The sequence below is a fragment of the Procambarus clarkii genome, chromosome 43 (genome assembly GCF_040958095.1).
Source record: "Procambarus clarkii isolate CNS0578487 chromosome 43, FALCON_Pclarkii_2.0, whole genome shotgun sequence".
Lineage (NCBI taxonomy): Eukaryota > Metazoa > Arthropoda > Malacostraca > Decapoda > Cambaridae > Procambarus > Procambarus clarkii.
Window position 1 is genome coordinate 5,698,643 of NC_091192.1, and position 25,317 is coordinate 5,723,959.

Here is a 25,317-nt window from a genome sequence, read left to right on the forward strand (position 1 = left end):
TTTAATTTTATAATTCTTTCAGGTACTTTGTAAGGGATGCTTGTGAGTGACACTGATCTGTAGTTAAGTGCCTCTTCTCTATCTCCTTACTCTATCTCTAGTGGCATGTTAAAATTTATGAATACGTGTGTGGGGTCGACCACAGGATGTAATGGACTTGAGTCAAGGACCGGTTGTCCTTTCCGCCAATCTTCTTATATTTACATATTCATTCTTGGTCTGTTGCATCTATTCCAGTTTTCCTCTGTACTTTGACCCTCTGTATTTCCTCCACTCCCTCCTGCTTTTTGCTTTATCTTCCTGGCACTGTCTATTGAACCACAGATTATTATATGCTATCTATATGATGGTATGAATCTCTCTTCCGCCTCTTTGCACCTCAGTTTGACTTGGTCCATCATTTTCTGGATGATGGAATTCCCATTTCATCTCTCTACGATCATTCTCCCATTGCCATAATCCCAGATACTCTTATACTTCTAGGTAGTCTTCTTTTTTATAGTCCACTCTCTCTCTCTTCCCTGACTCCTTGTCTTATGGGCATATAATAACTCATACTAATAGCATTAGACGTTCTTTTGTTTGAATGTTGATACTTCGCATTTATTACGGTCAGTGTGGCCTTCTGTTGAATGTAAACATGAGGTTAGGACGCGTTTTCTCATTCCTCCCCGCCGTATACCTTACACTTGCCTTCTCCACTCTCCCTCCTTTTCTATCTTTGTCTCAGAAAATATAACAGTTACTCAAATGAATTCACGTTATTCTGCTTAACGGCGGGGCATCAACTCTACGTAAAACACGCTCCAGGTTATATTTCAGAGACCATGAAAATTGTAAGGGCACTATTATAGATGCCAATATTTATTAAACACTGGCATTTGGGCTGACCCTGACTGGCTTTAGACATTCACATATTCACCATATCTACTTTGGACAGACATATTTTCTTTTATATATACAAATTTTAATTTCATTTTCGTAAAATTTTAATTTAATTCTTAATTTCCAGAAGTTCACCACTTCGACTGCAACGTTAACAAGTTATCCTTCACAGTGGCGAGGGAATCCCTCCACAAGTACTAAGACACGAAAGTCTCCCAAGAAAGTGGATTATCTGGAAAAAGATGAGTGAACTTATTGCAACTTTCCTGTGCTGGAGCTAAAGACGCATTACCTTCAAAGAAGAAAGGTGAAGTGACAAGTTAAATGGCACCATCTCTAACCATTCTTTGCTGTAAGCATACACAAACTTGTGATAATTCAGATAAACACTTTAATGTTGCTTCCAGTTTTCTTGGGAAGAGGAGAAGAGGCCGTAAAGGGAAGAGGAGAAGAGGCCGTAAAGGGAAGAGGAAGGATAGAGTAAAGTTCGTGAGATGTAAGAAAGGTACAAAGGAAGTGTGAGGTGAATATGAGGAGCAATCACTATGAATTACCGAAACATTTAGGGAGTGACTAACTTCTTGTGTCACTGACCGTGGTGAACGCAGCTGTGGTCCCTCGTCAGCAGGCTGTCAGTGTTATTGAGAAAATCAACTAGAGCGACGGATTTTCCACTGGAGCAACAGTCTCGGTGGCCCAGTGGTAGAGTATGCAGCGGGCAATGTCTCGGTTGAAGGTTCGCGCCGCCTCACTGCCCTAGTGGACTGTCTCCTTGATATATATCACATTAGTGTGATAGTTGTGTGTTGCTCCCGGTGTTAGTCACCACCAATAACACGATGGTGTAATGAAACACAACATACATTGACATTTATTACCTTCTTATATATACAATATACATGAATACTAAGTATGACACTTGAGAACATTGCATATAGGTGCAGACGGCTACACAGATGTGTGTGAGGCAGTACACTCTCAAATGCCCAAGCTCGGCCACTGTAACAAAATTAGTATACCAGCTATGTTTGAGCAGCACCTGGGTGTGGCGCCTCACCCTACACCCTCACTCAGTACGGCTCACCTTCCTAGAAACATCACTAGACAAACATCAAGCACAGTATAAAAAATTATTCTTTAAAACTTTATGATTACATAGGAATTTTTAAAGTTGTTTTAAGATATAAAAGAGTAATAGCAATATATAATGTGTGCGTGCGTGTATATAATATATATATATATATATATATATATATATATATATATATATATATATATATATATATATATATATATATATATATATATATTACACACACAGTAAAACAACTTACAGGTATTTTCGAAAATGTGGCTTTATTTGGGTATCTTCAAGACGCCTAACAATTTGTTTATGACAAATATAACTGAGTTCTGAAAATAAACGTGAGACGAACTGCTTTCTTGTAAGGTTCCCATCAGGATGAGGATATTCTTACTAATCATATAATGCAAAAATAACCCCATTAATGTGACCTAAGGCACAAATTAAACAGACTCCACATCTGTTATGTAGGTGGGCTCTTATCTTACATATTATGACAATAACTTACAGTCTAGAATTGGATGTATGTACACATTAGAGCTTACATGACATGTACACCTGTGGTCAACTTCTGGAAAGTACATACAGAGCTTCAGTACTTGACAGGAATTCGTACACATTTCTGGTCAGCATAGAGGACTACACACACACACACAAGATTTGGTTGTCAGCTATTTACACACAGGTTTGGTCAGAGTATGGCTGCATACAACACAGAAACAGCCGTCAGCACTACCTAAAGCTAGCGTGACAGTCAGCATTATATACCTCCCGAGGTATACAGCTGGCCAGTTTCCTATACTCCCCCCCCATGGATACACCCGGTAACACACAGCTACGATACGGGTCTCGCATCATACGCTAACTCCTGCATGCGAGTTCATTTTCAAGTACTCACAGTTTGGTTGTTACATATAACATCACTAGGGTTCGTGCATGCCAGGATTGTTTCAAGAGCATGTACATGATGCGTGCACCTGGCCAGCCTCGTGATGATGTACACTGTTCTGAGCATCACGGGCTGGTGGACGTGGCACCAATATTATCAAGCACATCTCTTATCACAGTGATGTTATCCGCCTCACTGCGGCGACTGGGACCCGAGTAATGAACGAGAAGTGTAGTGTGACATGAGGGGCTATGGTGCCCGGGGCCTCCGCTGCTACACACGTGCGCGCTCGGGGCCCAACACAATCCTCCAACTAGTTCCTAATCACTGTCCAACATAATGTTCCAGACATTTTCTTCCCCCAGTCTAGTGCACTTGCAGACTCGACCATGAAGGCCACTTGGATGGGCCGTTCTTCACCGCACGACCACTACATGTGGTCAGTTATTACATGATTAACGTGAAGATTTCATTCACCTGGGCTCGAAACGTGGGGGTCGAACCGAAGAGTCGAACCGTGGACCCCACGCGAGTGTGGATGTTTCCGTGGTTATTTACACGGAAGTGTGGATGACAATTTACATAAACATGAAGCTTATGAAAGGAAAACATATCAGGGGTGAGATGGTAAGGCCTTATGATTAGTCCCATGTTTGAGGAAGGTCTTTTCTGTGTAAGAATTGTCCGGAGCTACACAGCTAATTATATAACAAGTGTCAACTCATTTTGTCAGTTCACATAATATTTATTTATATACATATATTAGTTGTCCTAGCTAAAACTAATGTTGGAAGTCCATGAGGAGGTCAGGTCACAAGGCACCCAAGGCACCCGTGGGACAATTTAGACTCCATCAATATTTTACTGAAACGTTCCACTTTTTAACATTGAAATACTTGAAGCTTTTCAAGAATTTCTGATACATTACCCTGAATCACCCTGACTGTCGATGGCTTTGAGGGACACTTAACTTCTACCTCTAACAGTAACTCATTGAAAGACATGAATACCGAGTTGTAAATACAATGAAAATCTTATTGTGTTTTTGAAACCTTGTTCCAGCAGCAGCTCTAGAGAACCTAAGGGGTACAGGATTACTTCAGGCGTATCCAGGCCTCCCTCTAACGTGCTCATCTCCATAGATAATCCAGCCCATCATCCTGAAGTGACAGTACTCATAGTAACGATGTGGTCGAAAGTACAAATATATCGTGATGGACCATCACAAAGTAGGCCTATGTAGTTTAGAATTTCCACAAAACGTTAAAGTTGTTATATTTACGTTGCTAATCAAAGCTAACCATCCTAGGCCTGGTACACGTTATCTGAGTCCTAATATAGTACATATCTGCACTATTCTAGGCCTAGGAATATTTAAGTTTGTTTTTTAGCTGTATTTTTTCGGACTCTATAAAACACACAGTACAACAATTGGTTTACTGAGGCTGATTACTTCATATTGGTACGATCGACCAGTTACAAAAAGTACTATCATTACAGGAGGAGGAGTTGGCATAATCATGTTCTTTCCCTCAGCACACTTTCTCTGTGTAAGATAACTGTTCCTCAGTGCAACTTAGATAACGAAAAAATCCAATGATTTGTTGCTTACTGACAATTATAATTTTAGGTGAATCATGCACACAGAATTTACACAAATAACACACATTGTGTAGAGGTGCAGCTACACGCACCATACTGCATTTTTAGCAAAGAACTAATACGTCTAACGTTTTATGTCAAGATCTATGCTTAACACTTGCTGAATTGCACACACACACACACACACATCTTATACAATAACACTGTGCTCAGCACATGGTACACCACACACACATACATGTTCAAGACTCACCATGTACTCGAAACATTACATATACTTCACTTCATTCATATATAGCTTCCAAAATATAACTCCACCTAAATATACAACTCTTTCATCCCAGACTAATATAACACTCATTCTACTCAAAATACAATTCATTATACCCATAACGAAGGCAGCTCCACCTAACTTGCGATATACACAAGCAACACTATCAGTTTCACTCTCAGAGTGATGAAGATTAAGCCATCCAAGAGGTGGCACGGGCATGAATAGCCCGTAACCTAAAGATACATCTCCTTTCCTATATATATCAATACTATATACGAGGGAGAGGTGAAGGACCCTCGGCTCCTAAGGGTACCTATGCAGGGTACCGGGGAACACAGCTTCAGATGGACGCGCGTAAGCTCTTTGTATAGGAAGTTTCAGTGTGTGGTGAATTGTTGAGTACTGCTGCTGGAGAGAGTACTGGCGGGAGTAGCACTCCGGTCTCATCACGACTATCACGTCTTAATGAGATTGGTTCTATTATCTATTAATGTTTTGAGCTATATTCCGGAATATTGCACATCCCAAATATTCTCAACTTGACTGTGTACTGAATTTGTGGGTGGAAGGTCTCTGATACATTACATATTAACGTTAAAATATAAGTTTAGTTGATAGTCCAGATTTCTGCCATACTGTTACTTTAAAGTGTGGTGATTGGTGACGCTTTTGCCGGAGGTGACCCCCATACAAGTCTCAGGTCCTGTGACAACCCTCCATTGTCACGTCAGGCTCAAAATGTTGGAAATAATTCAGTTCTATAAATACTTCAACTATTAATAGAACTTAAATTGTTTAATATAAACACAGAACAGTACTAAATAGACAATGTAACACACTGAGATCCGAGCCTACGTGCCCAAATCAACTCCTTCAGACTGTAAAAAGATTTTATTTACTAAATCTTGAATTTCTAGCTTGATCTAAATTATATAAATAAAATATTCCAGATAGGAGAATTGTAAAGCTTTTGGATTCAACGTGAACTAAAGCAGCAATTGGGTAAAACAAACAAATAAAGCTGATTAGCATTTTCAAACCCTTTACAAATTTCTGAACTAAATTTCAAAATATATAAAACAAACTAGAAGTGTCTACCAATAAAACACGTTCGCACTCAGGGTATAAATCCCCCCTAAAGCAGCCTAACAGGACACTGACAATGTGACACCTCACTACTGCTACTTGTGCGCGCGAGACCGGAGCAGCCGCGCCCCTCACTCTAGTGTACTTCAAGATCTGCTAAACTCTTCCTATACTTACGGGCCCACAATAGCCGTCCTGCGTGGAAGTTTTGTTCCGAGAAGCTGAATCTAAAAACAACAACAACTTGTCCTATTGAGCCACATACGGTTATTTATCAACGAGACTAAACACCATAAAGTCCTTCGTCGCTTAAATTAAACGAATTTTTATCTTTGATAAAACGATAATTGTCAGACAAGTTTCCAACTGGGAAAGGGCTTGTAATTATTTGTTGGAAAAATTTTAAGTTGAGAAAATGTTTCGAGAGGAAAATGATATACTATACTGTATTACACGGTACACGGACAATTGGATTGGACAAAATTCACACCCAGCCACATGTACACCGTCTTACGAGTTGACCGGATTATACAAGTGTTATAGTTACACACTGGAGCCTACTGTGGTCGCAGGTCCATCTTGTACTGTATCATGCCTTCCTGGTTACTGTGTCACAGATGGTACTGTGCTCACCCACTACCACCACAACGGTACCTCTTCACCTCCTGCCCAAGTGCTGCCCAACCACTTGGGCTGCACGGAAGAGCGACGGTCTCACTTTCTGTAGGTCGGCGTTCAATCCCCGACCGTCCAAGTGGTTAGGCACCATTCCTGCCCCCGTCCCATCCCAAGCCCTTAGCCTGACTCCTTCCCAGTGCCATATAGTCGTAATGGCTTGGCGCTTTCCCCTGATAATTCCATTCCCTCATAATAATGAGTCCAAGCTACATTTGTTTACGCCAAACAATTAAAAGTTTAATACTGCATTACTGTCATGATTCTCCTCCTCAAAGTAACTTGCATAATGCCACTACTGTTGAGTATTATAGGCTTAGATGGTAGACTTCACCCGTACAAGAGATTTGTAAATGCCAATTTATATACTTGTCCGAACTCCCGTGGACAGTTGTAGGGTGAGGTGAGTGTGTGCGTGTGTGTGTGTGTGAGTGTGTGTGTGTGTGTGTGTGTGTGTGTGTGTGTGTACTCACCTATTTGTGCTTGCGGGGGTTGAGCTTTGGCGCTTTGGTCCCGCACCGATGACAACTGTGAGTGTGTGTGTGTGTGTCAGGATGATAACTGAGGGGCGGTTATAGACGACACGTCCCAAAATATTATGTGTTACCACTTGTATGGTTGTAGCCTCAGCCTGGGCATCTTGTAGCCTCAGCCTGGGCATCTTGTAGCCTCAGCTTGGGCATCTTATAGCCTGGGCATCTTGTAGCCTCAGCCTGGGCATCTTGTAGCCTCAGCCTGGGCATCTTGTAGCCTCAGCCAGGGCATCTTGTAGCCTCAGCCTGGGCATCATGTAGCCTCAGCTTGGGCATCTTGTAGCCTGGGCATCTTGTAGCCTCAGCCTGGGCATCTTGTAGCCTCAGCCTGGGCATCTTGTAGCCTGGGCATCTTGTAGCCTGGGCATCTTGTAGCCTCAGCCTGGGCATCTTGTAGCCTCAGCCTGGGCATCTTGTAGCCTCAGCCTGGGCATCTTGTAGCCTCAGCCTGGGCATCTTGTAGCCTCAGCCTGGGCATCTTGTAGCCTCAGCCTGGGCATCTTGTAGCCTCAGCCTGGGCATCTTGTAGCCTGGGCATCTTGTAGCCTCAGCCTGGGCATCTTGTAGCCTCAGCCTGGGCATCTTGTAGCCTCAGCCTGGGCATCTTGTAGCCTCAGCCTGGGCATCTTGTAGCCTCAGCCTGGGCATCTTGTAGCCTCAGCCTGGGCATCTTGTAGCCTGGGCATCTTATAGCCTCCGCCTGGGCATCTTGTAGCCTGGGCATCTTGTAGCCTCAGCCTGGGCATCTTGTAGCCTCCGCCTGGGCATCTTGTAGCCTGGGCATCTTGTAGCCTCAGCCTGGGCATCTTGTAGCCTCCGCCTGGGCATCTTGTAGCCTCAGCCTGGGCATCTTGTAGCCTGGGCATCTTGTAGCCTCAGCTTGGGCATCTTGTAGCCTGGGCATCTTGTAGCCTCAGCCTGGGCATCTTGTAGCCTCCGCCTGGGCATCTTGTAGCCTCCGCCTGGGCATCTTGTAGCCTGGGCATCTTGTAGCCTCAGCCTGGGCATCTTGTAGCCTCAGCCTGGGCATCTTGTAGCCTCAGCCTGGGCATCTTGTAGCCTCAGCCTGGGCATCTTGTAGCCTCCGCCTGGGCATCTTGTAGCCTGGGCATCTTGTAGCCTCAGCCTGGGCATCTTGTAGCCTCCGCCTGGGCATCTTCTATACATGTCGCCCCAGACAGTGATTGTATCAAAAGATATCAATGACAAGTCTTAACAACAACAGAGGTAATAGTAAATAATTAATAATTTGACAGCTGGCACTAGTATGAAGCCTGGCATTGCTTGGACGACTGATAATTCCATGTTTTATACTAACCTTATTGAAACTGGCGTGGCTGAAACTTACAGAAAACATTACTTGGCCAACATGGGAGATCATGTCCAACTACAGCTGCCTGTCTAACATGATGCTGGAGTGTTGTGTCTGCTGGTCCTGGTGGCCCAGGTGAGCCCTGCTGGTCCTGGTGGCCCAGGTGAGCCCTGCTGGTCTTGGTGGCCCAGGTGAGCCCTGCTGGTCCTGGTGGCCCATGTGAGCCCCGCTGGTCCTGGTGGCCCAGGTGAGCCCTGCTGGTCCTGGTGGCCAAGGTGAGCCCTGCTGGTCCTGGTGGCCCAGGTGAGCCCTGCTGGTCCTGGTGGCCCAGGTGAGCCCTGCTGGTCCTGGTGGCCCAGGTGAGCCCTGCTGGTCCTGGTGGCCCAGGTGAGCCCTGCTGGTCCTGGTGGCCCAGGTGAGCCCTGCTGGTCCTGGTGGCCCAGGTGAGCCCTGCTGGTCCTGGTGGCCCAGGTGAGCCCTGCTGGTCCTGGTGGCCCAGGTGAGCCCTGCTGGTCCTGGTGGCCCAGGTGAGCCCTGCTGGTCCTGGTGGCCCAGGTGAGCCCTGCTGGTCCTGGTGGCCCAGGTGAGCCCTGCTGGTCCTGGTGGCCCAAGTGAGCCCTGCTGGTCCTGGTGGCCCAGGTGAGCCCTGCTGGTCCTGGTGGCCCAGGTGAGCCCCGCTGGTCCTGGTGACCCAGGTGAGCCCCGCTGGTCCTGGTGGCCCAGGTGAGCCCTGCTGGTCCTGGTGGCCCAGGTGAGCCCCGCTGGTCCTGGTGGCCCAGGTGAGCCCTGCCTGCCACATTACTACACAAACCTCGGAGACCTGTTTGGGGAAGGTTTCCTCGGGTGCTGGTGCGGAGTGTCTGAGGAAGGGCTGTGGGAGGGTGAGCGAGCGGGTGCTGGGAGTCGCGCCTCGGGCTGCAGGTGCCTCACAGGTGCCGTCTCAGGCTCACTTTCCCTTAGAGTATATATTGGTGACTCCCTTCCGCCAGGTGGTGGTGGCTCGTTGGTGCTCTGTGGGTGCTCTGGTAACGAGACGGTTACTGTCGCCTCTGGTGCTATGTTAGCTGCTGATGGCGCTGCCGTTGATGCTAGACCTCTGCTTGTACCCCCGCCGACTGCTGCCGCTGCTGCTGCTGCTGCCACAGCAGCAGCAGGCACTTGTATCCTGACGCGGTTCTCATCGAAGGATGACCTGGGAGCAACAACTGTAGTAATGGTCCGTTTGGTGTCGTAGTGAGCGATAGTAGACCTAGTGAGTAGTAGCGAGGGGCCCAGGGTGACCAGACCGCCGTGCTCAGTGCTCAGGTAAGGCGAGACGTAGCCAGACTCCCCGCCACTGCTGCCGCCACAACCTGTGCACACAGGAGCCACATTAGTCAACTTACACTACGCTCTCAACCTTAAGTGGCTTCATGGGGCCACTTGAAGTGTAAAGTTGTGAACTGGGTCTGAGGGAATATGAAGGTTAGACTGTGAAGCTGAGGCTTGCTAGTAACCTCATTATATGTATGGGAAGAGGCAGCACTCCGTCAACATGAGGTGTGGCGGCACGCAAGCTAAGGTCAAGCTAAGGTCAGGCTAATGTCAGGCTAAGGTCAGGCTAAGGTCAAGCTAAGGTCCGGCTAAGGTCATGCTAAGGTCAGGCTAAGGTCAAGCTAAGGTCAGACTAAGGTCAGGCTAATGTCAGGATAAGGTCAAGCTAATGTCAGGCTAAGGTCAAACTAAGGTCAGACTAAGGTCATGCTAAGGTCAAGCTAAGGTCAGGCTAAGGTCAGGCTAAGGTCAGACTAAGGTCAGGCTAAGGTCAGGCTAAGGTCAGGCTAAGGTCATGCTAAGGTCAGGCTAAGGTCAGGCTAGGGACAAGGACACAATGCAGACATTGTTCAGTGTCTCCCAGCACTATCTCTCTCAAAATTCTTTCCTCTTGATTGATTAGACTGTATATTGTGAGTCTCTGCTTGGGTTCATTAGCATGTATTGTGTATATCAGATTAAGATATAATTTACATTATGTATTTGTATTTTTGGTTCAAAATTTGAGGTTGAAGTGGTATTTAATATCCACTTACAAAGAGAATTTATATGATTATTATCAGAACAAAAAGAAATTTGTACTGGTATTTTGAAGTGAGAATTTAACATATTAAATTGTAAATATCAGCTTGGGAATGTGTCAGGTGTCACCAGTGTGTGTCGGCTACACTTGACACACAACGTCAAGCGTCACCAGTGTGTGTCGGCTACACTTGACATTCTAAGTAACTGATATCTTCTCTGGAAGAACTTGACAAATAAAAGTTATATGGAATCAAGAAAGATATGTTAAGTTATAGGGAATTATATAAAAGTTATATAGAATCCTAGGAAGCTACTGCGGGATGTTTGGCCTCGATATATGTGACCTACTACATCGCAACAAGGTAAACAAAGTCCCACGCCTATGTAAGAAAGTCCCACATATATGTAAGACAAAGTGACTTAGCACATCTGTTGTACTGTGCTGTTGTACATTTAAACAAGTCAAACCTTGTGTATTGCGCACAAAAGACTTGACTTGTAAATATTTAGTAATTCAACGAATAATCTTAAAATTCACATTTAAGATTATTAATTTGAGAATTAATGTATATTGATATATTATAATATTGCCAATGACACTTATGCATTGAATGTGTTACACAGTGTGGGAGGCCTGAGACACTGGTGGGGATGGCTGAGCAGTCAACAGCTGTGTTGCTGTGTGCAACTGATCACAACGAACACAATTACCATGAGCAGCAGGTTTGGAGTGAGGCAACAGGTATAGGCAGACACACAACACAAAGCACCTTGTACAGGCATCTTCAAATGCATGGAGTGTGTATTACTGTGCATCTAATTGCATGCTGCTGCACATGTAAGTGTGGTGGAATCCGCGCTTGTGCATAAAGGGGGAGGGGGGAAGGGGATGAATGCTTGAAGGTTTACCTCAGGTGTTCGAGAGTGTACATGCTGCAAGGTTCAACTCTAAATGCTGGCGATCACGTACTCTCAATAATAAAATGAATTCATAGTAGCATAGAATTCACACCACAGAATTCACATTCTCCTTTGAACTTAAACTCTTGGAATGTACTGAAAATGGCCAAAGTCAGACCCCTAGCATCATGAAGCAACAATTACTATGATCTAGACTCTACTTTAATATTTAAAATCAATTAATAAATCAAGTGAGATGTTCTTTATCAATATACTGTAACTTGATAACAATGTTCATGGTTAACACTTCACAGCAAATCAAGAACCACTTTGAAAAATATTATTTTATTCATATATATTAATAAATAATATATAAAAACCAAAATATCAGTGTTGTGGCGACTCCTGGGACACACAACGGGGTCAAAACAATGACAAAAACTCATTAAGAAAACTATTGTTATGTTAAAACCAAGTTCAGAAAACAAATTTGCAGTGAAAATATTAAATTTGCTCTCAAGCTGTGAAAATGACATTCCAGCAACACTAAGGAACACAACAGTCAACAGTAACACTGCACAACAGAACAACAACAACAACAGTAACACTGCCCAACAGTACAACAGTAACACTGTACAACAGAACAACAGTAAGAGTGCTCAACAGTACAACAGTCAGTAGTCCAAGTTACTACTGTGTTACTAAACTATACACCACCACCAACGCTGCAACACACCAGCCGCGGCACACTGCAACACACAATGTTGCACAACAATCATACATCAGCGGTGACACAGGACTTGATTTTGAAACCTGCATTGTAATGTATTATTAGGCAATAAAGTCCTATTATACAACATGTCAAAGAGTAATATAATGACATACTCCAGAAACACCACAGCACGACACTGTTGACACAGTACACTGTACCAGCTGATTACAGTACACTGTACCTGCTGACACAGTACACTGTACCAGCTGACACAGTACACTGTACCAGCTGACACAGTACACTGTACCAGCTGACACAGTACACTGTACCAGCTGACACAGTACACTGTACCAGCTGACATTCTACTAAACAAAACTAAGAGAAGTAAGCATTTGAAGTACCCGTCTAACACCATACTGTACCCGTCTAACATCATGCTGTACCCGTCTAACACCATACTGTACCCGTCTAACACCATACTGTACCCGTCTAACATCATGCTGTACCCGTCTAACACCATACTGTACCTGTCTAACATCATGCTGTACCCGTCTAACACCATACTGTACCCGTCTAACTCGATGTTGTACCCCGTCTAACATTATGCTGTACCCGTCTAACACCATACTATACCCGTCTAACTCAATGTTGTACCCGTCTAACATTATGCTGTACCCGCCTAACACCATGCCGTACCCGCCTAACACCATACTGTACCCGCCTAACACTATCAAACACATTACTGACACAACCATCAACTACACAAAGCCCTCAGGTCGCAACACACATAACTATTACATATTGCCATATGTGGTCGACAATGACTTAATCTGACACATGGAAGCTGTTGCAACTTACTGTCAATATGTAACCTGGACAATTTCCAAATTCCCGAAACAATATTCCTAAACTACACTTTGGTAACATATGAAGACGAGTACACATTATGTGGCATTAGCACATATATCATGTCACATTTTACCTAAGTTTTATATAGTTTTAAGATTTAATATTATTAAACCGTCAGCGGTAATAGGAATACAGCAGTGGTGTTACCTGGTATTAATGGTATTACTGGGCATATAACTCACACCTTATTTTGTTTACTGTATTAATGACACCTGGTAGATGACACTTGGTAGATGACACCTGGTAGATGACACCTGGTAGATGACACCTGATAGATGACACCTGGTAGATGACACCTGGTAGATGACACCTGGTAGATGACACCTGGTAGATGACACCTGGTAGATGACACCTGATAGATGACACCTGGTAGATGACACCTGATAGATGACACCTGATAGATGACACCTGGTAGATGACACCTGGTAGATGACACCTGGTAGATGACACCTGGTAGATGACACCTGGTAGATGACACCTGGTAGATGACACCTGGTAGATGACACCTGATAGATGACACCTGGTAGATGACACCTGGTAGATGACACCTGGTAGATGACACCTGATAGATGACACCTGGTAGATGACACCTGATAGATGACACCTGGTAGATGACACCTGATAGATGACACCTGATAGATGACACCTGGTAGATGACACCTGGTAGATGACACCTGGTAGATGACACCTGGTAGATGACACCTGGCAGATGACACCTGGTAGATGACACCTGGTAGATGACACCTGATAGATGACACCAGGTAGATGACACCTGGTAGATGACACCTGATAGATGACACCTGGTAGATGACACCTGGTAGATGACACCTGGTAGATGACACCTGGTAGATGACACCTGATAGATGATACCTGGTAGATGACACCTGGTAGATGACACCTGGTAGATGACACCTGGTAGATGACACCTGATAGATGACACCTGGTAGATGACACCTGGTAGATGACACCTGGTAGATGACACCTGATAGATGATACCTGGTAGATGACACCTGGTAGATGACACCTGGTAGATGACACCTGGTAGATGACACCTGGTAGATGACATCTGGTAGATGACACCTGATAGATGACACCTGGTAGATGACACCTGATAGATGACACCTGGTAGATGACACCTGGTAGATGACACCTGGTAGATGACACCTGGTAGATGACACCTGGTAGATGACACCTGATAGATGACACCTGATAGATGACACCGTGTAACTGAACAATAGCATTACTTGTAAAACGGTAAAAGAAAGTGTTCAGGGTGAGTTTCATGCAAAAGTTAGTTACTAGTTAAGCCACAAAGCCAGGCAAATGGTGCCAGACAGCCAGGGGGAAAGGCGCCAGACAGCCAGGGGGAAGGCGCCAGACAGCCAGGGGGGGGGAAGGTGCCAGACAGCCAAGGGGGAAGGTGCCAGACAGCCAAGGGGGAAGGTGCCAGACAGCCAGGGGGGAAGGTGCCAGACAGCCAGGGGGAAGGTGCCAGATAGCCAAGGGGGAAGGTGCCAGACAGCCAGAGGGGGGAGGTGCCAGACAGCCAGGGGGGAAGGCGCCAGACAGCCAGGGGGGAAGGCGCCAGACAGCCAGGGGGGAAGGTGCCAGACAGCCAGGGGGGGGAGGCGCCAGACAGCCAGGGGGGAAGGTGCCAGACAGCCAGGGGGGAAGGCGCCAGACAGCCAGGGGGAAGGCGCCAGACAGCCAGGGGGAAAAGGCGCCAGACAGCCAGGGGGGAAGGCGCCAGACAGCCAGGGGGGGAAGGCGCCAGACAGCCAGGGGGGAAGGCGCCAGACAGCCAGGGGGAAGGCGCCAGACAGCCAGGGGGGAAGGCGCCAGACAGCCAGGGGGGGAAGGCGCCAGACAGCCAGGGGGGGAAGGCGCCAGACAGCCAGGGGGGGAAGGCGCCAGACAGCCAGGGGGGAAGGCGCCAGACAGCCAGGGGGGGAAGGCGCCAGACAGCCAGGGGGGAAGGCGCCAGACAGCCAGGGGGAAGGTGCCAGACAGCCAGGGGGGGAAAGGTGCCAGACAGCCGGGGGGAATGCGCTAGACAGCCAGGGGGGGAAGGCGCCAGACAGCCAGGGGGAAGGTGCCAGACAGCCAGGGGGGGGGGGAAGGCGCCAGACAGCCAGGGGGGAAGGTGCCAGACAGCCAGGGGGGGGGAAGGCGCCAGACAGCCAGGGGGGGAAGGCGCCAGACAGCCAGGGGGAAGGTGCCAGACAGCCAGGGGGGGAAGGCGCCAGACAGCCAGGGGGAGGCGCCAGACAGCCAGGGGGGAAGGCGCCAGACAGCCAGGGGGAAGGTGCCAGACAGCCAGGGGGGAAGGCGCCAGACAGCCAGGGGGAAGGCGCCAGACAGCCAGGGGGGGGGGGGAAAGCTCCTTCAGAAGGATAAGTAACAAAACTGTGGGGCCAAACTACCCATTTTGAGCATTCCGTCAAACACGAAGAGATTGATGATATTGGTGTTGGTATGGTCCTCACTCACACTAACTAATTTAACTTTAACTTATTCTAAACAAAGTTTAAGTTAAAGTTAAAATTTACAATCTTAGACATTTAGATTACTCATCTTTAAATATAAAATTATTGAAATTTATTGAATATATCAAAATACGAGTAATATCGTAGCATTTTGAGGTACACTAAAGGAGCTTAATGCAAGCTGGAGACGATGTGTACATGTATGTTTAACATATTGTTGTTGACGTTATGGTCAGGTGTGTGACGTTATGGTCAGGTGTGTGACGAGTGAGGTGGGCAGGCTGGCGAGGCACCATACCAACAATAGTATCATCCACATATATAAATCTAGGCTCAAAAGACTTACAAAAGAAGTTGCTAGTTACTCGTTTGGAAGTTTTTAAATTCTGGAATTGTTAAAGTTTTGGTTTAAGAACTAGAGCTGGACTCTTCACTTGTGGATCGTACAAAGGGTGCTGAAAACAGTAGAATAATGAGTTAGGAGAGTTACAAGGCACAGTATGAGTAAATATCTACTACAACAAGGTTCATGTATTGATAACAAAATTGTGGACAGCACAGTCCCCCAATTGGACTTTAAAGGCCATAATAAATCTTTGATTTATTATGAGCAATATACCACGGAGAACTGCATAGTTCATATGTGTCACTCTAAGTCTCGCATGTCAGTGTTCCTGACCACGGGACATCTACTCTACACTGACACTGACCAAGCACTTTACAAATGCTCAATATGCATACATTATGCGAGCGTGTGTGTGATGGGTGTATGTGTGTATTATATATATATATATGCGAACAAGCCTGAATGGTCCCCAGGACAATATGCAACTGAAAACTCACACCCCAGAAGTGACTCGAACCCATACTCCCAGGAGCAACGCAACTGGTATGTACAAGACGCCTTAATCCAATTGACCATCACGACCGGACAAAATGAGGTGATAGCCGAGGCTATTTGAACCACCCCACCGCCGGCACTCGGATAGGAATCTTGGGCATAGCATTTTACCAAATCACCTCATTCTTTGGGGCACACGTGAGGAACACAAATGCGAACAAGCCTGAATGGTCCCCAGGACAATATGCAACTGAAAACTCACACCCCAGAAGTGACTAGAACCCATACTCCCAGGAGCAACGCAACTGGTATGTACAAGACGCCTTAATCCACTTGACCATCACGACCGGACAAAATGAGGTGATAGCCGAGGCTATTTGAACCACCCCACCGTCGGCACTCGGATAGTAATCTTGGGCATAGCATTTTACCAAATCACCTCATTCTTTGGGGCACACGTGAGGAACACAAATGCGAACAAGCCTGAATGGTCCCCAGGACAATATGCAACTGAAAACTCACACCCCAGAAGTGACTCGAACCCATACTCCCAGGAGCAACGCAACTGGTATGTACAAGACGCCTTAATCCACTTGACCATCACGACCGGACAAAATGAGGTGATAGCCGAGGCTATTTGAACCACCCCACCGCCGGCACTCGGATAGTAATCTTGGGCATAGCATTTTACCAAATCACCTCATTCTTTGAGGCACACGTGAGGAACACAAATGCGAACAAGCCTGAATGGTCCCCAGGACAATATGCAACTGAAAACTCACACCCCAGAAGTGACTCGAACCCATACTCCCAGGAGCAACGCAACTGGTATGTACAAGACGCCTTAATCCACTTGACCATCACGACCGGACAAAATGAGGTGATAGCCGAGGCTATTTGAACCACCCCACCGCCGGCACTCGGATAGTAATCTTGGGCATAGCATTTTACCAAATCACCTCATTCTTTGGGGCACACGTGAGGAACACAAATGCGAACAAGCCTGAATGGTCCCCAGGACAATATGCAACTGAAAACTCACACCCCAGAAGTGACTCGAACCCATACTCCCAGGAGCAACGCAACTGGTATGTACAAGACGCCTTAATCCACTTGACCATCACGACCGGACAAAATGAGGTGATAGCCGAGGCTATTTGAACCACCCCACCGCCGGCACTCGGATAGTAATCTTGGGCATAGCATTTTATCAAATCACCTCATTCTTTGGGGCACACGTGAGAAACACAAATGCGAACAAGCCTGAATGGTCCCCAGGACAATATGCAACTGAAAACTCACACCCCAGAAGTGACTCGAACCCATACTCCCCAGGCGGTGGGGTGGTTCAAATAGCCTCGGCTATCACCTCATTTTGTCCGGTCGTGATGGTCAAGTGGATTAAGGCGTCTTGTACATACCAGTTGCGTTGCTCCTGGGAGTATGGGTTCGAGTCACTTCTGGGGTGTGAGTTTTCAGTTGCATATTGTCCTGGGGACCATTCAGGCTTGTTCGCATTTGTGTTCCTCACGTGTGCCCCAAAGAATGAGGTGATTTGGTAAAATGCTATGCCCAAGATTACTATCCGAGTGCCGGCGGTGGGGTGGTTCAAATAGCCTCGGCTATCACCTCATTTTGTCCGGTCGTGATGGTCAAGTGGATTAAGGCGTCTTGTACATACCAGTTGCGTTGCTCCTGGGAGTATGGGTTCGAGTCACTTCTGGGGTGTGAGTTTTCAGTTGCATATTGTCCTGGGGACCATTCAGGCTTGTTCGCATTTGTGTTCCTCGCGTGTGCCCCAAAGAATGAGGTGATTTGGTAAAATGCTATGCCCAAGATTACTATCCGAGTGCCGGCGGTGGGGTGGTTCAAATAGCCTCGGCTATCACCTCATTTTGTCCGGTCGTGATGGTCAAGTGGATTAAGGCGTCTTGTACATACCAGTTGCGTTGCTCCTGGGAGTATGGGTTCGAGTCACTTCTGGGGTGTGAGTTTTCAGTTATATATATATATATATATATATATATATATATATATATATATATATATATATATATATATATATATATTTATATGTCGTACCTAGTAGCCAGAACGCACTTCTCAGCCTACTATGCAAGGCCCAATTTGCTTAATAAGCCAAGTTTTCTTGAATTAATTGTTTTTAGACTACCTAACCTACCTAACCTAACCTAACTTAACTTTTTCGGCTACCTAACCTAACCTAACCTATAAAGCTAGGTTAGGTTAGGTAGGGTTGGTTAGGTTTGGTCATATATCTACGTTAATTTTAACTCCAATAAAAAAAAATTTACCTCATACATGATGAAATGGGTAGCTTTATCATTTCATAAGAAAAAAATTAGAGAAAATATATTAATTCATGAAAACTTGGCTTATTAGGCAAATCGGGCCTTGCATAGTAGGCTGAGAAGTGCGTTCTGGCTACTAGGTACGACATATATATATATATATATATATATATATATATATATATATATATATATATATATATATATATATGCCTCCACACCCAGCTGACATAACCGCTACACCAGCCAACTCGGTCATGACCCAGTGTGTTTGCCTCCCTCCATAGAATAATGCAGTGTAACCCTCTCAACGGAGTTGAAATAGAAGAGGTCCCAGCGGTCGAGTAGGACTCCACAAGCCTTGAGGTGCCAACAACTACTCCTAAAAGAGGTTATTGCCAAGTATGCAACAAAAACATCACCATAAACCGTAACGGAGGCATCCGCTTACACACCTCCAATGCGGCAAGATGCAGAGGTTCGCACCAGCCTCCAAAGGGAATCAATGGCCAGACACCATTTACAGGTAGGGAAGACACTCCCATTAACTTAATCTCATCTGAAAACCTCAACGACCATAGCGACGTCTGCTGGAACATTACCACACATACCAAAAGCAGCCCGCCTAATGCAGTAGCCAAACTCTCTAGTCTTCTGTAAAGGGTCAATGACGCTCCAGAAAATATTCAAGCGTGGCATAATGTCCTTTTGTTTGACAATGTACACCTCACCGTCCCTCCAAGGAGGAACAAATCACTTGCATCCTCGGTCATTACCTGGTTACCTGGTTGATGGGGTTCTGGGAGTTCTTCTACTCCCCAAGCCCGGCCCGAGGCCAGGCTCGACTTGTGAGAGTTTGGTCCACCAGACTGTTGCTTGGAGCGGCCCGCAGGCCCACATACCCACCACAGCCCGGTTGGTCCGGCACTCCTTGGAGGAATAAATCTAGTTTCCTCTTGAAGATGTCCACGGTTGTTCCGGCAATATTTCTTATGCTTGCTGGGAGGACGTTGAACAACCGCGGACCTCTGATGTTTATACAGTGTTCTCTGATTGTGCCTATGGCACCTCTGCTCTTCACTGGTTCTATTCTACATTTTCTTCCATGTCGTTCACTCCAGTACGTTGTTATTTTACTGTGTAGATTTGGTACTTGGCCCTCCAGTATCTTCCAGGTGTATATTATTTGATATCTCTCTCGTCTTCTTTCTAGTGAGTACATTTGGAGGGCTTTGAGACGATCCCAATAATTTAGGTGCTTTATTGCGTCTATGCGTGCCGTATATGTTCTCTGTATTCCCTCTATTTCGGCAATCTCTCCTGCTCTGAAGGGGGAAGTGAGTACTGAGCAGTACTCAAGACGGGACAACACAAGTGACTTGAAGAGTACAACCATTGTGATGGGATCCCTGGATTTGAAAGTTCTCGTAATCCATCCTATCATTTTTCTGGCTGTCGCAATATTTGCTTGGTTATGCTCCTTAAACATTAGGTCGTCAGACATTATTATTCCCAAATCCTTTACATGCTGTTTTCCTACTATGGGTACATTTAATTGTGTTTTGTACTCTGTATTATGTTTAAGGTCCTCATTTTTACCGTACCTGAGTACCTGGAATTTATCACTGTTAAACATCATGTTATTTTCTGATGCCCAGTCGAAAACTTTATTAATATCAGCTTGAAGTTTTTCAATGTCCTCAGTCGAGGTAATTTTCATACTGATTTTTGTGTCATCTGCAAAGGATGATACGAAGCTGTGACTTGTATTTTTGTCTATATCTGATATGAGAATAAGGAAAAGCAGCGGTGCAAGGACTGTACCCTGAGGTACAGAGCTTTTCACTGCACTTGGACTAGATTTTATATGGTTGACAGTTACTCGCTGAGTCCTGTTTGACAGAAAACTGAGTATCCAGCGTCCTACTTTACCGGTTATTCCCATTGACTTCATTTTGTGTGCTATCACGCCATGGTCACATTTATCGAAAGCCTTTGCGAAGTCCGTGTATATCACATCAGCATTCTGTTTCTCTTCTAATGCCTCAGTGACTTTGTCGTAGTGCTCAAGTAGCTGTGAGAGGCACGATCTTCCCGCTCGAAATCCATGTTGGCCTGGGTTGTGAAGGTCATTGGTCTCCATGAAATTGGTGACCTGACTCCTAATCACTCTCTCAAATTCTTTTATGATGTGCGATGTTAGTGCAACTGGTCTATAATTTTTTGCCAATGCTTTGCTCCCTCCCTTGTGTAGAGGGGCTATGTCTGCTACTTTAAGTGCATCTGGTATCTCCCCCGTGTCCAAGCTCTTCCTCCACACTATACTGAGTGCCTATGCTACCGGCACTTTGCATTTCTTTATAAATATTGAATTCCATGAGTCTGGACCTGGGGCCGAGTGCATGGGCATGTTTTCAATTTCTTTTTCAAAATTTAGTGCGCTCGTGTTTATATCAGTTATATTTACAGGGGTTTGAATATCCCGCATAAAGAAATTGTCTAGATCTTCCACCTTCATGTTGTTTGTTGGAGTGCTAAACATGTCCTCATACTGCTTTTTTAGGATTTCACTAATTTCTTTGTCATCCTCCGTGTATGAACCTTCACTTGTACGAATAGGTCCAATACTGGCAGTGGTTTTTGCTTTTGATTTCGCATATGAGAAGAAATATTTTGGATTTTTCTTTATTTCCTGAATTGCTTTCTGTTCTAACTGCCTTTCTTCAGTTTCATATGAGTGTTTCAATTTCCACTCGATTTCTTCAATCTCCCTATTTAAATTATTCCTTCTTTGACGGGAAATTCGTGTCTGCATAAGCAGTTCCGTTATTTTTTTCCTGCGTTTATAGTGTCGTCTGCGTTCTCTTTCTACGTTAGATCTCTTTCTGGCTTTCCTCAAAGGAACATGTTTCAGACAGACTTGATACGCTTCTGAAGTCAGTTTTTCTATTCCTTCTGTAGGACTTGTATTATTTAGAACAGTTCCCCATGGAATGTTTGTAAGTTCCCTGTTTATTATCTCCCAGTCTATCCTTTTATTATTAAAATTGAATTTACTGAATAGCCCCTCTCGCTTTATCAACGTTTTAGGTCTATTCTGAGTATTGATGGTCGTTTGCACATTAGGGCGATAAATGAATACCCAAGGTGGAGGGTAACCAAGTTCGCCTGCCTCTTCGAGCACAACACAACCATCGCAGACATGGTAACAACAACACTTCGGAAACGCACAAAATCTGAGAACAAATCACCAAGAAAATTGAAGAGGGAAATACCGCAAGTGCTATTAGAGTCCTCACCAGTGACGAGAAAATTGCTGCTAGAAACTCTACCACAGTGTGAGCCCTGGAAAGCAAGCACCCACCCAGAGTCCCACGAGTCGACAGCACCGCACCGCCACCAGCCGAGACCATGTGGCGATCCAGAGGGGTGGAATGCCCGCTGACCCTCAGTTCCTGCCCGGTGTCAGAGGCGTTCGAAGAAATCTACAGCCTCTAGGAAACAAACTTTCTTTATTTTCTCTTAATGTTCACTTTTTATAACCAATCAGATATGTAAATGTATAACCTTGTATAATAAAGTGAACAACATAAAAAAGGGGTGGAAGGAGAAGTGACCACTCATACGTATTTAAAGTTGAATGGCAAATTGTTATCTAAATGCTCTGTACGCCCTTCTCCAAGGCTATGGTTCCCTACAATTGTACAAGCCTGAATGGTCCCCAGGCATATATGAAACTGAAAACTCCACACCCCAGAATTAACTCGAACCCATACTTCTAGGAGCACTATTAGCGTTAAAGCAGATCCCTATGTGTCTCCTAAGTATGTACTGTGTGATGAAAGCTGCTGTTCCTTTCCATGTCTGCTACATCTAAGAAGGACCGCTTACCCCCACTCTCTATCTCATACCTTGAGGTTACCTTGAGGTGCTTCCGGGGCTTAACGTCCCCGCGGCCCGGTCGTCGACCAGGCCTCCTGGTTGCCGGACTGATCAACCAGGCTGTTGGACGCGGCTGCTCGCAGCCTGACGTATGAGTCACAGCCTAGTTGATCAGGTATCCTTTGGAGGTGCTTATCCAGTTCTCTCTTGAACACTGTGAGGGGTCGGCCAGTTATGCCCCTTATGTGTAGTGGAAGCGTGTTGAACAGTCTCGGACCTCCGATGTTGATAGAGTTCTCTCTCAGAGTACCAGTTGCACCTCTGTTTTTCAATGGGGGTATTCTGCACATCCTGCCATGTCTTCTGGTCTCATGTGATGTTATTTCTGTGTGCAGGTTTGGGACCAGCCCCTCTAATATTTTCCACGTGTAAATTATTATGTACCTCTCCAGCCTGCGCTCAAGGGAGTACAGTTTTAGGCTCTTTAGTCGGTCCCAATAGTTTAGATGTTTTACTGAGTGGATTCTAGCAGTAAAGGATCTCTGCACGCTCTCCAGGTCAGCAATTTCTCCAGCTTTGAAAGGTGCTGTCATTGTGCAGCAGTACTCCACTCTAGAGAGCACAAGCGTTTTGAAAAGTATCATCATCGGTATAGCATCTCTAGTGTGAAAAGTTCTTGTTATCCAACCTGTCATTTTTCTTGCAGTTGTAACGGCTACTTTATTGTGTTCTTTAATGGTAAGGTCTTCCGACATGAGTACACCCAGATCCTTTACATTGCCTTTTCGTTCTATGTTATGATTTGCCTGAGTTTTGTACGTGGTTTCCGTTTTTATATTTTCATTTTTCCATAGCGCATGAGCTGGAACTTATCTTCGTTAAACACCATATTATTTTCTGTAGCCCATAGAAAGACCTGATCTACATCTGACTGGAGGTTCGCCGTGTCCTCTATGTTGCCTACTCTCATAAAGATCCTAGTGTCATCTGCAAAGGATGATACAGTGCTATAGGTTGTGTTCTTGTCTACGTCCGATATGAGGATGAGAAAAAGTACTGGAGCAAGCACAGTACCCTGGGGGACTGAGCTCTTCACGGTTGATGGGCTGGATTTTATTTTGTTGACTATTACACATTGGGTTCTGTTGGTCAGGAAATTGTAGATCCATCTGCCTATTTTTCCGGTAATTCCTTTTGAACGCATTTTATGTGCAATAACACCATGGTCACATTTATCAAAAGCTTTTGCGAAATCTGTGTAAATTACATCAGCGTTTTGTTTGTCTTCCATAGCATCTAATGCCGTATCATAGTGGTCCAGCAACTGCGACAGGCAAGAGCGCCCTGTTCTGAAACCATGTTGTCCGGGGTTATGGAGTTGCTGTGATTCCATGTATTTTGTGATCTTACTTCTTAGCACTCTCTCAAAATTTTTTATGATGTGCGATGTTAGTGCTATTGGTCTGTAATTTTTTGCCTCTGCCTTATTTCCTCCTTTATGAAGTGGTGCTATCTCTGCTGTTTTTAGTATATCAGGAATAACGCCAGTATCTAGGCTTTGTCTCCACAGAATGTGGAGGGCCTGCGATAGTGGTTTTTTACAGTTCTTTATGAACATGGAATTCCAAGAATCCGGGCCTGGTGCAGAGTGCATAGGCATACTGTTTATGGCTTCTTCAAAATCCAGTTGGGATAGGGTGACGTCTGATATATGGTTTGATGTTGGTATCGTATCCATGAAAAATTCATTTGGATTATCAATCTTTAGTGTGTTTAATGGCTCACTGAAAACAGAGTCGTACTGCGCCCTCAGTAGCTCGCTCATTTCTTTGTTGTCATCGGTGAAAGTTCCATCTCCCTTTCGCAGGGGCCCGATACTAGATGTGGTTTTTGATTTTGATTTTGCATAGGAGAAAAATTATTTCGGATTTCTTTCTATTTCACTGATGGCCTTTTGCTCTCTTTGCCTCTCCTGGGTTTTGTATGATTCTTGTAGCTTCCGTTCAATTGTTTCTATTTCTCTACCTAACCGTCTTCGCCGTTCTTGAGATAGGGTGCGACTCTCAAGTTGTTCCGCGATTCGTTTTCTTCGCCTATATAGGGAACGACGTTCCCGTTCCAATCTGCATCTCTTCTTTTTTCTTAGAGGTATGCGGTTTGAATAATGGTATGCGGCTCATTAGTGAAGTTTTAACTGAGTTTTGCTCGAAAGCTTCCTTCAACTGCAACAGTCGTGCGGTATCCAGGAATTGTTCAAATATGTCGTCGACATACCTGCAGTAGATGGCGGGTTTTAGGACTAACCCGACCAGAATTCTTTGCTCAATAGTACCCATGAAAAAGTTCGCGAACAAGACACCCAGCGGGGAGCCCATGGCAACGCCGTCCACTTGCTTATACATGTGTCCGTCAGGACTTAAGACGGGTGCCTCTTTTGTGCAAGCTTCAAGCAGTTTCTTAATATGTCTCTGGTATGTCCAGAGGAGTCCTAGTCGGATCTCGATACACTCTGTCCATCATTCCAATAGTCTCGTCCACGGGCACATTAGAGAACAGTGACTCCACGTCCAGGGAGCTCTTACTCCTGCGGCCTGTGATCCTCTCAACAGGTCAACGAATTCCTTCGGCGACCTTAGGCTAAACGCTCTTGGTACGTAGGGTGCCAACAGCGAGTTGAGTCGCTTAGCCAGACTGTACGTGGGCATTTATATCTGGCTGATGATTGGCCTCAGTGGGTTCCCAGGTTTGTGGGTTTTGACGGTTCCGTATGCAGAGCAGGTTTGTATTCTCCAGTGGTTTTTGATAGGTGAGCGCACTGTCGGTTAGCGGGTAGCTGGTCCAGGTTTAGATTCTCTCAAAAGGGAAGTGTTCTATTTG

General features: G+C 45.4%; 1 protein-coding gene across 8 annotated transcripts in view; it reads right to left on the minus strand.

Moving 5' to 3' along the window:
- Positions 1 to 1,745: 1,745 nt before the first annotated feature.
- The window catches only part of LOC123756005 (rho GTPase-activating protein 45), a 975,988-nt gene continuing 952,416 nt past the window's right edge, over positions 1,746 to 25,317 (minus strand). For 7 of the 8 annotated variants that reach the window (XM_069300005.1, XM_069300006.1, XM_069300004.1 and 4 more), the window contains one exon: positions 1,746 to 9,692. In XM_069300005.1, the coding sequence (XP_069156106.1) occupies positions 9,142 to 9,692 (551 nt within the window). In that variant the 3' untranslated portion in view covers positions 1,746 to 9,141. Of the gene's footprint in view, positions 9,693 to 15,751; positions 15,861 to 25,317 lie in introns of all 8 variants that reach the window. The other variant, XR_011221956.1, reaches the window with a different exon arrangement.